Raw genomic sequence first — 12,702 nt, forward strand, 5'->3', positions numbered from 1 at the left:
ATGCAGGATCCCCCAAAGGCTTTTTAGGTAAAGACAGTTTTCTACACCTGGCCATGCTCCTGGGGTGTTTTAGTCCTTAGACACGTCCCCTGGGTCAAGAGGAAACACCGACATATTAGCAGGTGGATACACACCCCCTAGATATTGACCAACTTGTCCTGCCTCCCCACCCCCACCCCCATTTCTGTTAAATTTGTGGAAACTCCAGTCCTAAGAAGTCTAGCAGGTGACCCTCCCTCTTGGAGCTAGCGTCTCTCTCCTGTTTCCCCCATCTGTGCCCTGTGGTGGCTGTGGTCACAAGTGCCACAGGCGGGCTCTGACTCAGCCCGTGTGGGGAGCCACTTCCCCAGCCCCCGTCTGTCAGCTGCGGTCCCAGGAGAGGTGGGAGGACTTACTCAGCACGCCCGGGGTGCTCACGAGGGACATGAGTCCCCGACCTTAATATTTTTCGTGTCAGTTGCTCATCCTAAGCCACATTTTCCTGAATGTGCATGATTTTTCCAGGTTGACATGGCACGTGACCCAAGCTCTGTATCCACATTAGGCGGACCTAGGGCAGTGATGGCGAACCTTTTGAGCTCGGCGTGTCAGCATTTTGAAAAACCCTAACTTAACTCTGGTGCCGTGTCACATATAGAAATTTTTTTATATTTGCCACCATAGTAAAACAAAGTCTTATATTTTTGTTAAATATATTTTATTGATTTTTTACAGTGAGGAAGGGAGAGGGATAGAGAGTTAGAAACATCGATGAGAGAGAAACATCGATCAGTTGCCTCCTGCACACCTCCTACTGGGGATGTGCCCATAACCAAGGTACATGCCCTTGACCGGAATCGAACCTGGGACCCTTGAGTCCGCAGGCCGATGCTCTATCCACTGAGCCAAACCGGTTAGGGGACTTATATTTTTGATATTTATTTTATATATTTAAATGTCATTTAACAAAGAAAAATCAACCAAAAAAATGAGTTCGCGTATCACCTCTGACACGCGTGTCATAGGTTCGCCATCACTGGCCTAGTCCATCATGCTGGTGACCTTGGCCAGCCCCTCCCGTCTGTGAAACCCCAGTTAGCCCAGCAAACACTCAGCGAGTCTGAGATAGCAGCCAGCATGAGGGCCCCCACCACCCACCCTGGAGCACGGCAGACATTGCTGCAATTGCGGGGTCTTCCCCTCTGAACTAGTGTTGGTGCCAGATCCTCACCTAGGCCCCCAGGCAGCCCAGGCACGGACCAGGAAGAGCCAGGTTTTGACTCTTCCACTTGCCATCCTGACTTGCCCTCCCCACAGTCAGGCCTTCAACCCACAGTTGACTTTCAGACCCTCACCTTTCCCTCTTCCTTCTCTCCCCTGAGAAGTAACTTTGCGACTCCATTTCCCTGTAGTGCTCTGGAAGGCCCTGCCCTTCCTCCACAGGATTCCAGAGGTTCCATCTCTGCTCTACACTTTTTTGCTGTGTGAACTTGGCCGGTTTCTTAGCCTCTGTGAGCCTCAGTTTCCTCATCTGTAAATGGGGCCGGTACCTGCCATAAAAGGTTGTGAGAATGTGCCTGGCAGAGCGTCCGTGCCACGGTGGAGGGCAGGGGAGGGAGGCGGGGGGGGGGACGGGGGAGGGGGGACGGGGGGGGGACGGAGGGGAGGGGGTGGTGGTGGTGGTGGTGGTGGCACTCAGCGCACTTGGTCCCTTGTCCCGTAGTGCCTGTTCCTGGCTCTGCCAGGCAAACCAATACAGGATTTTGATGGGAAAAATGATGCAACCAGCCATTACTTGACAAACTTTTATTTCATTTTAGCCTTTATGATATCTTGCCCCCCACCCAACTCTGGAAGCAGCCTGACGCCATCTTGTGCTTTCGGGATGGGGAGCAGAGTGGGGGTAATAACCACTGGCCCCCAGGGAGGCCAGGGCGACTGTACCTTTAGAGCTTGTAAACCTGCATCAGGACTGGGGCCAGCCTCTCATCCCACCAGCCGGGTGTGGCCAGGACACGGGCTCGGGGCAGCTCCTGGGGCCTATGGACAAGAGCCGCCTTCCCCACCCCCACTGCTCAGGACTTTGGAAAGAGCGGAACAGGAACCGTACCAAGGCCCAGAGGCACCTGCCACAGCTCAGAGCTGGCCTGGACAAGGCAACGAACCGGGTGAGATTCTTGAGATGCCTCTGTCTCCAGCCAAGACTCCTGGCCCTCTCCCTGGGCTGCCAACTGCCCTCTCTCACCCCCAGCCAAGCTGAGAGCCAGGCACCCTGTTCCCACCAGCTGACATGAAACAGAAGTACTGAAAATGCCAAGTGTTGTTGCTAAAAAACAACACCACCTAAGTATTAAAAATTAAATTAAAACTGAAGCCCCAGTCCACTGAGCCAGCAGTGAGCTGGTGATTGCAGACACACAGACAGCCCCCATTCTTCCCCGAGCCCCAGGGCCTCTGAAGACAGCAGGAAGGGGCCTCGGGGCCCCTCTGGAGAATAAAGTTGGGGGGTGTCCTCAGGGGGTCCCCAGTGTGGGGCACTGAGGACTGTAAACATGACCCAGCTTGAGGCCCAGGGGTGTCCCAGCCCCCTGAGACTCTCCCTGGATGAAGAATATCCACTGTGCTGACGACAACAGTGAAACAGCAGTCGGCCTCCCCATTGGAATAACGGGGGGAGGAGGGGGGGCTGGGCTGTGATCGGGGAGGCGATTCCAGAAGCCAAACACAGCTTCCCAAGGGCTTCTTTGCCCTATAGGGTCTGCACCAAGGCCCTTTCTGGGCGGTGAGTCCACTCGTGGCCACCCCTCCCTAGTGAAACCTGCTGTGAAGTCAGCTCCGACCACGGCTGCCCAGCCAGACTGGGCCAGGTCAGACGAGCTCCCAAGAGGCCTCGTCCCAGGACGGGGGTGGGCGAGCTGGCTCTGGGAGAGGAGACTGGGGATGTGGTTAAGGACTGTCGGGAGGGCCGGTGAGAGCCACCACGCCAACACAGGCACGGCCCAAGGCCAGAGGGTCGCTACTGCGCCAGGAGCTCCACCTCAAGGTCTGGCCGAGGCCCAGGACAAAGCCCTGCCTCCGCCCCACTCCAGGCCAGGAGCCGTTGGGACCAGGCAATCTCATCATACCGGTTACGCCTTAAAACCTGCTGCCACCTTCTGCACCTGCTGCCTCTGGAGGCGGGCAGGCAGGAGGCCTGGCGCCAGGCCAGCTTCTCAGGAGCCATGGGAGCAAAAGGAGGTCAGACCCAGGTGAGGCGTGGCACCCGAGCCTTCTCTGTCCGTGCTGAGGCCCCGTCCGGGACCAGGGCTGACTGGGCATTTGCCTTCGGGCCACAGAACCTCGCCAGGACCCAGCCCCCACAGCCAGGACCTGATGCCAGCAGCAGGCCTTCACTGGGTGAATCGGGCTGGGCCTGGGGCTAGAGTTCCTTCAGGACCAGCCCTCAGGCGTCCTGAGGTTCAGCCAGGCCCGGGATTCTGAGGAAAGGCAGTGACCTCCTCCGAGTCCTAAAGTGCCTTTCGGATTCCAGCATCTTCCCAGAGCTCACGTCCCACACAGAGGCCTCAGTTCCCTCGGGACTTGTCTGTGATTTCCCTCAGGACTGGGCTCCCCAGTCTCAGGCTTAGGACGCGAGTCCCTCCAGGACTGGGACCCTGGTGACCTCAGGGCTGGGCCCGGCTCCTGAGCCACTGGCTCCTCAGTGCCCGGACCTCCTGCCCGTACCACTCGTGCAGCTGGAGGAAGGAGGCTGAGTCGAGAGGCCCGTTGGGCGCCGAGGCCCGCCGGCGGGGTGGCAGTGGGGGGCGCTCAGGGCCAGACCGGGCACCAGTGGAGGTGCCCGTGGAGGCAGCGGGTGGCTCGGCGCTCCAGACCGCACAGCCGTTCTCCTTGGGCAGGAGGGCGCGGGGTCGGCGTGGCGGCGGAGGGCAGCCCCCTGCCCGCATGGCAGCCAGCTGCTGCTCCAGCTCCCGCACCACCAGCCGCAGGTAGTCGAAGCTGGCCCGCGACAGGGCCTTCACCCAGCCCTCCATGGCGGCCTGGCTCTCAGCGGCCAGCACGTAGGTGCGGGCCCGAGCCTCGGCGAAGCGCACGGCGAAGGTGAACTCCTCAGCGGCCTCCACTAGCTCCACGGTGCAGCCCTCCAGGATGATGACGCCCACGGGCTCACGGCTGGCCACGTCCTCGAAGTAGAAGAGCATGTTCCCGCGCAGCACGAACCAGCGCCGATGGTAGGCCGCATGCCGGCCGCCCTTCTTGTACAGGAAGCCCGCGTTGTCCACCGGGGCGTCACAGGTCGCGTAGAAGGCCAGGCTGCGCTCGTTCAGCTTCATGGCGGCCTGCAGGGAGCTCAGGGCCTGCCCACACCGGGTCAGCTGTCACTAACGTGGCCACTGCTGCCAGATCACCCCGTGCCTCCTCCTGACCTCCCAGCCACCCTCCGGCGCCACAGCACTCAACACCCCTCTTTCACAAATAAGGAAACTGAGGCTCAGACGGTGGAAGTGACCTGCCCAGGCTCACACAGCTCTCAGGACCAGAGCCAGGACTCACACCTGTATCTGACTCAAACCCCCTCAGAGCCAGACTCAACCCTCCTGCGTTCTCCCCACCCCCCAAAAAAATAATGTTGGGGATTCCTACTGCATGCCAAGCATCTTCTGCATCTTAACTCATCTTGCAACAAGCCTTAGTTGGCAGGGACTAGCCTGATTCCCATTTGACAGATGGGGAAACAAAGCAGAAAGGTTAATCACGCACCCAAGGTCACAAAGCAAGTTGGGTGGAGCTGAAATTGAAACCCAGGCCTCATCCCTGGGGACCAGCGGGGCTGACCTTTTGTGGTCCCTTTCTGGTCCCAGTTTTGATTTCATAACTCAGCTTTGATTTGCCTGTCCGGGATATAACGACATGAGCAGAACCTATTTCAGAGGGGTGTAGGGATTCCGTTTGGAAAACATTAAGCACCCACTGTGTGCCGGGCACTGTTCTAGACGCTTGGATACAGTAACAAACAAGATGAAGAGGGTCACTGCTCTCGTGGTGCTGACATGCTAGTGGCAAGTGAAGAGGGAAGCAAATTAACAAACGGATAGAATGAGTCTGCCCGGTGGTCTGGTTCTCAGTGCTGAGAAAATCTAATACGGAGAAGGGGTCAGGCGTGTTGAGGACAAGAGGAGTGTTTGATTTGACTGGGGGTGAAGGCTGTACTGAGAAGGTGACATCTGAGCAGATACCTAAAGGAGGGGAGGGAGGGAGCCCTGGGACAGGCCAGGCAGAGGGAACAGCAAATGCAAAGGTCCTGGAGTGGGAACCTGCTAATGTGCTTGAGGAACAGCCAGGAGGCCCGTGAAGCTGGAGCAGGAGGAGGAAGGGGAGAGGCGGCGGAAGCAGTCAGACAGACAGAAAAGATTGTGGTGAAAAAGTCCAGAAAAAGGGCCCTGAGCTTGGCCCACAGTTATAGGAAGGGGGTGGTGGGGAGAGCATCGTGGACTGAAAGTAGAATCTAACTGGGCACTTGGCTCAGTGATTTAATCCACTTCCCTGAGGAGCACATGAAGAAGGGCCGCACTGGCCAGGTAGGATTTACTGGGAGGTGATAGGTGGGCCCCTAATGCGACCACACCTTCCTTTGGGATTTTCCACAGCCACTGTGAGGACCCACCTTGTGCTCCTGCAATCACAGCCTCACTCTACATAGGACAATAGCTGCGTTTTTCAAGAGACGACGTATGTGAAGTCCCTGGAATGCAGTAGGTGCTCAATTAATGTTTATTCCCCAGCCTGGGCAGTGCTTTACTCGGGGCCTGGAGGAATGAGGTATGGGTGGTAGCTCTCCTGAGAGCAGTTCAACCTGACCCAGGGTGGAAGGAGCAACTGCTCCCTACTGAATCACCTAGGCAGTCAAGGAGGCCTTCCTGGAAGAGGTACCACAAGCTGTGATTTCATAGCTAAGGTGAGACTGTCCTGACCTAGCAGCCAGGCCAAGGCTAGAGGCCCAGAAGGCTCTACCTCCCTGTACTGTGTGACTTCAGACACGGGCTGCCCTTCTCTGAGCCTCAGTTTCTTTCTCTGCAGAATAAGACTCATGCATTTTCCTCAACAGCCCAGCTCCATGTGGCTCCCAGCCCTATTTCTCTCAGGAACCACCCACCCTATTTGTCCCATTTCCTTCCTACCTCTCAGGCCACTGCTCCCTCCCTGCCTTCTGCCCAGTCTGCTCTCGGCTTGCTCTTCTCTGGGTTGAAATGTCAGCTCTGTAGTGTCCAGGCTGTGTGGCCTCAGGCAAGCTTTAAGCCTCTCTGGGTCTCTATTTCCACATCTGTAAAACAGGATCATAAGAGCACCACAGTCAGGATTTTTGTGACGTTGACACAGTGATTACACAGAAGTTGCTGAGCATGGTGCTGGGCGTGCAGTACGTGCTCAGCAGCGGTAGCTCTTGACGTTCTTCTCACCTCCCCACCTGCTCCCCTCAGCACTCGGTCTCAGCAAATGGCCTTTGGTTTCTCCCGTCACCCCCACTCTGACCACTCATCAAGTCCAACTGATCCCTCCAACCTCTTCCAAATCAGTGGCCTAATCTCTACCCACTGCCACTCCCCGTTCCAGGCCCCCATCACCACTCCCTCGACAGCTCCAGGAGCCTTTTCATGGGTCTCCCTGCCTCTACCTTTGCCTCTTCCCTGTCCATGTTCTTCAGGGTAAGAGCCAAACTCCTTCCCAAGCCCCTCCCCTGATCCCATTGAAATCCATTCCCCACAGAAAGATCCTGTTTAAAACTAAATACAACCATATCCCTCCACCACTCCAAACCCTCCCAGGACTCCCTACTTCTCTCCGTATAAAATTCAGTCCTCCCCATGGCCTCCAAGTTCCCTTCCCCTACCTCTGTCCCCCTTGCTCACTCGGCTTCAGCCACCGTGGATTCCTTGCTGTTCCTCAAACACATCAGGCACATTCCCACCTCAGAGCCTTTGCCCTGGCTGTTCCCTCTGCCTGGGATGCCCTTCCCAGCTCTTCTCATGGCTGACACATCCTCCGGTTTCAGCTTGACCATCACCTCCTCAGGGAAGCAGTCCCTGACCACCCTAGATAAGAGACCTTCCTGTCACTCTCCTGTACCCCAACCTGAAATTACCTGGGTCATTTCTGCCTGCTCTAGGGGGACAGGGTTTGGTGTTGGTTTTTTGTTTGTTGTTGTGTTTTTTTTGGTCTGAATTCCAGTGCCTGGCATATAGTTGGTGCTCAAATACCTATAGAATGAGTCAAACAGTCATCTTAAATCTCTCAACAGCTCTGTTGAGAAGGTGTCTGTTCCCATCCCACATTAATAGATGTGGAAACTGAGACACAGGAAGGTTAAGTAACTTGCCCCAAGGTACAACACTGTGCCCAGGATCGCAGGCTCCAGACAACTGGCTCCAAGGGGCTGTTCCTGGGGTCTCCCCACTCCATGAGCCAAGATAGAGCCTCTTCCCTCACACTCGGCAGCCCTCCTCCGCTCACTGCCCAAAATGGGGCCGGCCTGGCCCAAGGTCACCCGTGACACGGGAACCACTCTGCCCATGGCCCCTCTTCCAGCCCCAGCAAGAGCCAGGGGGCGGGGCAGAAACAGGAAGGGCACAGTTCTGGCTGATCTCCCCACACTCCTGTTGCTTCTACGAAGTTCAGAGTCCACTGTAGGCACCTGCTGCTGACGCAACAGCCCCTGGCCTGGCAGAAAGCTGTGGGGCAAGCGTGTCAAACTTAATTGCTGGAGGGCCTGGCCCCTCTCTGGTCCCAAGGCCACATTCTCACTTGGAGGGTCTTGAGAAAGTCACTTCACCTTTCCAAGCCCCCAAGTGGGCTCTGGAGAGGATTCCATGAGCTAAGCTAAAATGAGGAAAGCCTGATGCCCAACTAGGGGGAAGGCATCGAAGGAGTCGGCGTTTTCACAGCCTCACCTATAAAACGAGAACATTAACACCCATCCCTCCGGGGAGGGTTCGATAAATGGGCCTGAAGAGCCATTTTGCAAAACGCTCAGCAGGTAGTGAGCACTCTGGGAAGCAATCCGAAAGACAAATGAGCTCAAGGTCTCGGGGACACAGCTGGCCCAGAATCCTGGCCTCCGGAGAAACTGAGGCCTGGCCTCTGGCACTCAATTCCAGGAAAAGAAACCGCCCCGCAGGTCCTGGGGTTGAATCCAGCTGCCACAAGTGTCCCCTAGCAGAGGGGGTGGGGTGGGGGGGGCGTGGCAAGTACAGGCATGAAAACAAGTGCTGGGAGCCCCAAGCAGCGGCCACAGGGACACCAGGAGCCGGCCCGGGCTGGAGGCGGCCCGCTGCCCATCCTCGGGGCTGGGTCTCCAGGGCCGCCGCTCCGCGCAGCGCTCTGCCCTTTGTGTGCCCTGTGGGAGCGCTCCCGAGTTCCCTAAAGGACAGCCGGCAGCGAGATGCGGGTGCCAAGCGGAGGGCTTGTCCCCAGAGGTCCCTTAGGGGCTGGGGGCGGGAGGGCGGACCGCAGGATCCCGGGTTCGAATCCAGTCAAGGGCACGTACCCCACCTGCCGAGCTCGCCCGGGCAGCCGGGGTCCCTAAAGGAGAATGACTCCTGATGTGGGATCGCAAGGAGGCAGATCCCCAGCAGAGGTCTCCCCCGCCGGCCGAGGAACCCCCAGGCCCCCGCGGCCCGCGCCGGTCCCGCACCCCCGCGCAGGTCCCCCCGCCAGGCTGCCTTACCTCGCGGCGCGGCCTAAGGCGGCGGCGGCGGGACCGGAGGCGCGGGGCCGGGGAGCGGTCGGGCCATGGCCCGGGACCCGCGCGCTCGGTGGCGGCGGCGGCGGCGGCAGGGGCAGCGCTTTGTCTAACGGGCGGCGGGCGGCGCAGCCGCGGGAGCACAGGCTCGGATGGGCGGAGGCGGGGACACCCGGCCGTCCGCGACCCGGGGCGCACCCCTTTAGCCCCCGCGTTGGTCCCGCCCCCGGATTGGCCGGCTCCGACCGGGCACGCCCCCGGGTTCGCCCCGCCCCTGGGGCTCGTCCCGAAGCCGCTCTTAAAGGGGCCGCGACGGGTTCACAAATCTTCAGGGCGGGATTCCAGGACTGAGGATTGGATCCCCGAGAGTCGACCGGTTTCCAGGGGTAAGGACACGGGGAGGGTTCGCCCGGAGACAGCAAGGGGTCCTGGGCAGGACCGCTCCCTGAAGCCCCGGGCCTGGGGTCCCAGACCCTCCCCGGCTAGGGTTGCCAGATTTAGGAAATTTAACGCCTAGCTAAATTGAAAAATAACTCTAAGTGCTGAAAATGTGTGACTTATTGAAAAAGAAACCGAATACAGGACATTCCAGGCGTTCTGACAACGTCGCTAGAGGACTGTACTACGTGTACAGGGTGCCTGTCCACCCCGCCCCTGGCCCAGGGGCAGAGGGAAGTTCTGGGGGGGCCTTGGAGAAATCGCCCCACTCCTCCAGGCCTGTTTCCTCTGTAACATGAAGACAGTCGTGGTATATAAAGCTCATGGCACATAGCAAATGCTCTCAGCAAATAGCAGTTTCTGTTCTTTCCCTTTTACACAAAATAACAAAGTCCACCTCCCTGGATCTGTATTTACTTCCTGCTCTTGCTGCCTCCTCCTCCCCACCCTCCAGGACTCAATAGCTGTCCAGTCCTGGCCTGAGGGCAGGAGAGAAATAGGACCTATCAGGATCAGTCATTCTACAGCCTCTCGCTAAGTGCCTACTGTGTTCCAGGCACTGTTCCTCAATCATTCAACAAATCAAAGATGATGAGTTCTAGAAGTGACTTGTCTAGGAAGACCATTAGCCACGGCCGTGGGGTAGAAAGACTGGGAGTGCAGCCCTAGCCGGTTTGGCTCAGTGGATAGAGCTTTGGCTAGGATCCTGGGTTTGATTCCAGTAAAGGGCATGTAACTCGATTGCAGGCTTGATTGCAGGCTTGATCCCCAGCCCTGCTCGTGCGGGAGTTGATTGACATATCTCTCTCACATCACTGTATCTCTCGCTCTCTCTTCCTCCTTTCCACTCTCTCTAAAAATCAATGGAAAAATATCCTCAGGTGAGGATTAACACAAAAAAGAAAAGAAAGACTGGGAGTGCAATTTAAGGGAAACTTCTCTGAGGAGCAGGGACCTGAAGGAAGTGAAGGAGGGAGCCAGAGGGAAGGGTGTCCCTCTGGGTGTTTGAATGAAGAAGAGGCCAGGAGGTTGGAGTCTATTGAGCAAGCAGAAGAATAGTAGGAAATGAGGTCATAGAGTATTGGCAAAGCCAGGTTGCTTAGGGCCTAGTGCAGTGGTCGGCAAACTGCAGCTCGCGAGCCACATGCGGCTCTTTGGCCCCTTGAGTGTGGCTCTTCCTAAGCCTTAGGAGTACCCTAACTAAGTTAATAACAATGTACCTACCTATATAGTTTAAGTTTAAAAAATTTGGCTCTCAAAAGAAATTTCAATCGTTGTACTGTTGATATTTGGCTCTGTTGACTAATGAGTTTGCCGACCACTGGCCTAGTGGATCATGGGAAAGATTTTGCTTTCAAGAGGTGGAGAGAGATATCTGATATCAGCTGAGCCCCTGGATCCAGCTATACCTGATGCTGCATGAATTCCTCCTGCAGGAAAGGCAAGCTGGAATTTCCCCAAGCCTAGATGCTCACCACATCAAGAAAATGGCCGGCACATGGGCATTTGGACCGGGGTGTGGGGGGAATTTCCCAGAGCCCCTCTTGCTGGAGTCAAGGGTTGATATAGGTGAAAGGGCAGATGTTGGAGAGCAGGAACCTAGTATGTTGGGTTTTTAATTTATCTTTATTGTTGAAAGTATTACAGATGTCCCCCCTTTTTTGGTCATTGTTTTTTCAAGTGGGTGAAATTCACATTTAAAAAATTAACCATTTTAAAGTGAACATAGTATAATGTGGTGGCTATAGTTGGTAACACTATATTGAATAATTGAAATTTGCTGAGAGTGAAGTTTAAATGTTCTCTCTCTCTCACACACACACACACATGCAAATATTATACAAATAAATATGTGAGGTGATGGATGTGTTAATTAGATGGAGCATTCTTTTCACAATGTATACATATTTCAAATCGTCATGATATCACTTTAAATATCTTACAATTTTATGTCAATTTTACCTCAAAAAGCTGAAAATAAAAAATATATGTAGCTCCCAATTTTAGAAATCACCAGCAAAAAATAAAAATAAAAGTGGGCAATTCAGTGACATTTAGTACATTCACAGTGTGTGAAACTCACTTCTGTCTAGTTCCAAAACATTTCTGTCACTCCCAAGTAGAACCCCACATCCGTTAGTGCTCACTACTTTCTTTCTGTGTGGATTTACCTGTTCTGGACATTTCATACAAACTCGCACACGATTTGTCCTTTTGTGTCTGGCTTCTCTCACTCAGCATCATGTGTCCACGGTTCCCCCGCGTCACACAGCCTGTCAGTGCCTCCTCCCTGTATGGAGGAGTAATATTCCATTGCACGGAGGGACCACATTCTGTCTGTCTCTTCATCCGTTGATGGACATTAGGTTGTTTTCACCTTTTGACTACTATAAACAGCCAGGCATCTTTGTGGCTGGAACTGTAGAGGCTGGAAAAGAGGCAGTGATTCAGGACAGGAAAGGGGAATTTGAGAACCAGAACTGGGTTGCGGCTACCGTTTCCAAGTTCTGACGATTTTACCTCCAAATCATGTCTTGAGTTTGTCACTTCTCCCTTTTCACCGCCACTTCCCCATCCCAGGCCCCCGTCATATCTCACCAGGTCCGCTGCGGTAACCTTCTCTCAGACCTCCCCTTCTGCCTCTCCAGTCCCTGAGCCCCCTGAACCCATTCTCCATGGAGGGATCCTAGTGAAACTTAAATCAACTTACGGCACTTTCTTGACCAAAACTGTTCCATGGCTCCCCACTGTGTCCGGAGCGAGTCCAAACTCCGTCCTGTAAGTGACAAGGCGGCACTCGTCCTGGCCTCTGCTCCCTCTCCAGCCACTTCACACACAGTTTCCTATCCCCTGACTCCCTCAGCTTCGGCCACCTGGCTTCCCTCCGTTCCCAGGCTGCACAGTGCTCTGAACCTTTGCACCTGCTAGTCCCTTCCAGGACTCACCCTGGGAAACTTCACTGAGCCATCACCTCTCCCGGGAAGGCACATGACCCCCAACCCCACCCCGCTGAGTTGAGCGCCTTTGTTTCCTCCAATCAGTCATTCTTGGAGCCAATATTTAGTGAGCCAATATTTACTGTGTCCCAGACACCAGGACACAAGTTAAAAAGACAGACAACTACACGCAGGTTCGTAGCAGCTCTGCTTACAATAGCCAAAAGGTGGAAACAACCCATATCTCCGTCAATGGATGAATGGGTAAATAAAACATGGTACATCCATGCAATGGAATACTACTCAGCCACGAAAAGGAACGAAGCACTGACACATGCTGCAAGGTAGATGAACCTCGAAAACATGATGCTGAGTGAAAGAAGCCAGACACAAAGGCCACGTGCTGTGTGCTTCCACTTGTATGAAAGTCCAGAATAAGTAAATCCAAGGAGACGGAAAGCAGACCCGTGGTTGCCAGGCCGTAGGGGAGGGGAGAATAGGAAGTGGGTGCTTATGGGTGGGGGGGGGGTTACTTTCAGGTGATGAAGATGTTTTGGTACTAGATAGAGGTGGGGGTTGCACAGCATCGTAAATTCACTTTAAAATGGTCAATTT

The 12,702-nt window shown here is 55.3% G+C and overlaps 1 protein-coding gene across 3 annotated transcripts; it reads right to left on the reverse strand.

The window, feature by feature from the left end:
- Positions 1–1,770: 1,770 nt before the first annotated feature.
- On the reverse strand, positions 1,771–8,874 carry FAM109A (family with sequence similarity 109 member A). 3 transcript variants are annotated; one of them, XM_014464595.2, is made up of 4 exons: positions 8,699–8,874; positions 6,156–6,298; positions 5,642–5,719; positions 1,771–4,334 (listed from the first exon to the last, which is right to left on the reverse strand). In XM_014464595.2, the coding sequence occupies exon 4, from the start codon at positions 4,308–4,310 to the stop codon at positions 3,642–3,644; it is 669 nt and encodes a 222-aa protein (XP_014320081.1). In that variant the 5' UTR covers positions 4,311–4,334; positions 5,642–5,719; positions 6,156–6,298; positions 8,699–8,874; the 3' UTR covers positions 1,771–3,641. The 3 variants fall into 3 exon arrangements, with proteins under 3 accessions (XP_014320081.1, XP_014320082.1, XP_023618448.1); XM_014464596.2 differs by lacking the exon at positions 5,642–5,719; XM_023762680.1 differs by lacking the exons at positions 5,642–5,719; positions 8,699–8,874 and adding an exon at positions 8,519–8,603.
- Between the last annotated feature and the right edge of the window lie 3,828 nt (positions 8,875–12,702).

Source organism: Myotis lucifugus, unplaced genomic scaffold (assembly GCF_000147115.1).
Source record: "Myotis lucifugus unplaced genomic scaffold, Myoluc2.0 scaffold_256, whole genome shotgun sequence".
In the NCBI taxonomy this organism is placed as follows: domain Eukaryota; kingdom Metazoa; phylum Chordata; class Mammalia; order Chiroptera; family Vespertilionidae; genus Myotis; species Myotis lucifugus.

Excerpts from the sequence above, each read along its gene's own strand:
- FAM109A (XM_014464596.2), bottom strand. The coding sequence starts at position 4,310 with ATGAAGCTGAACGAGCGCAGCCTGGCCTTCTACGCGACCTGTGACGCC.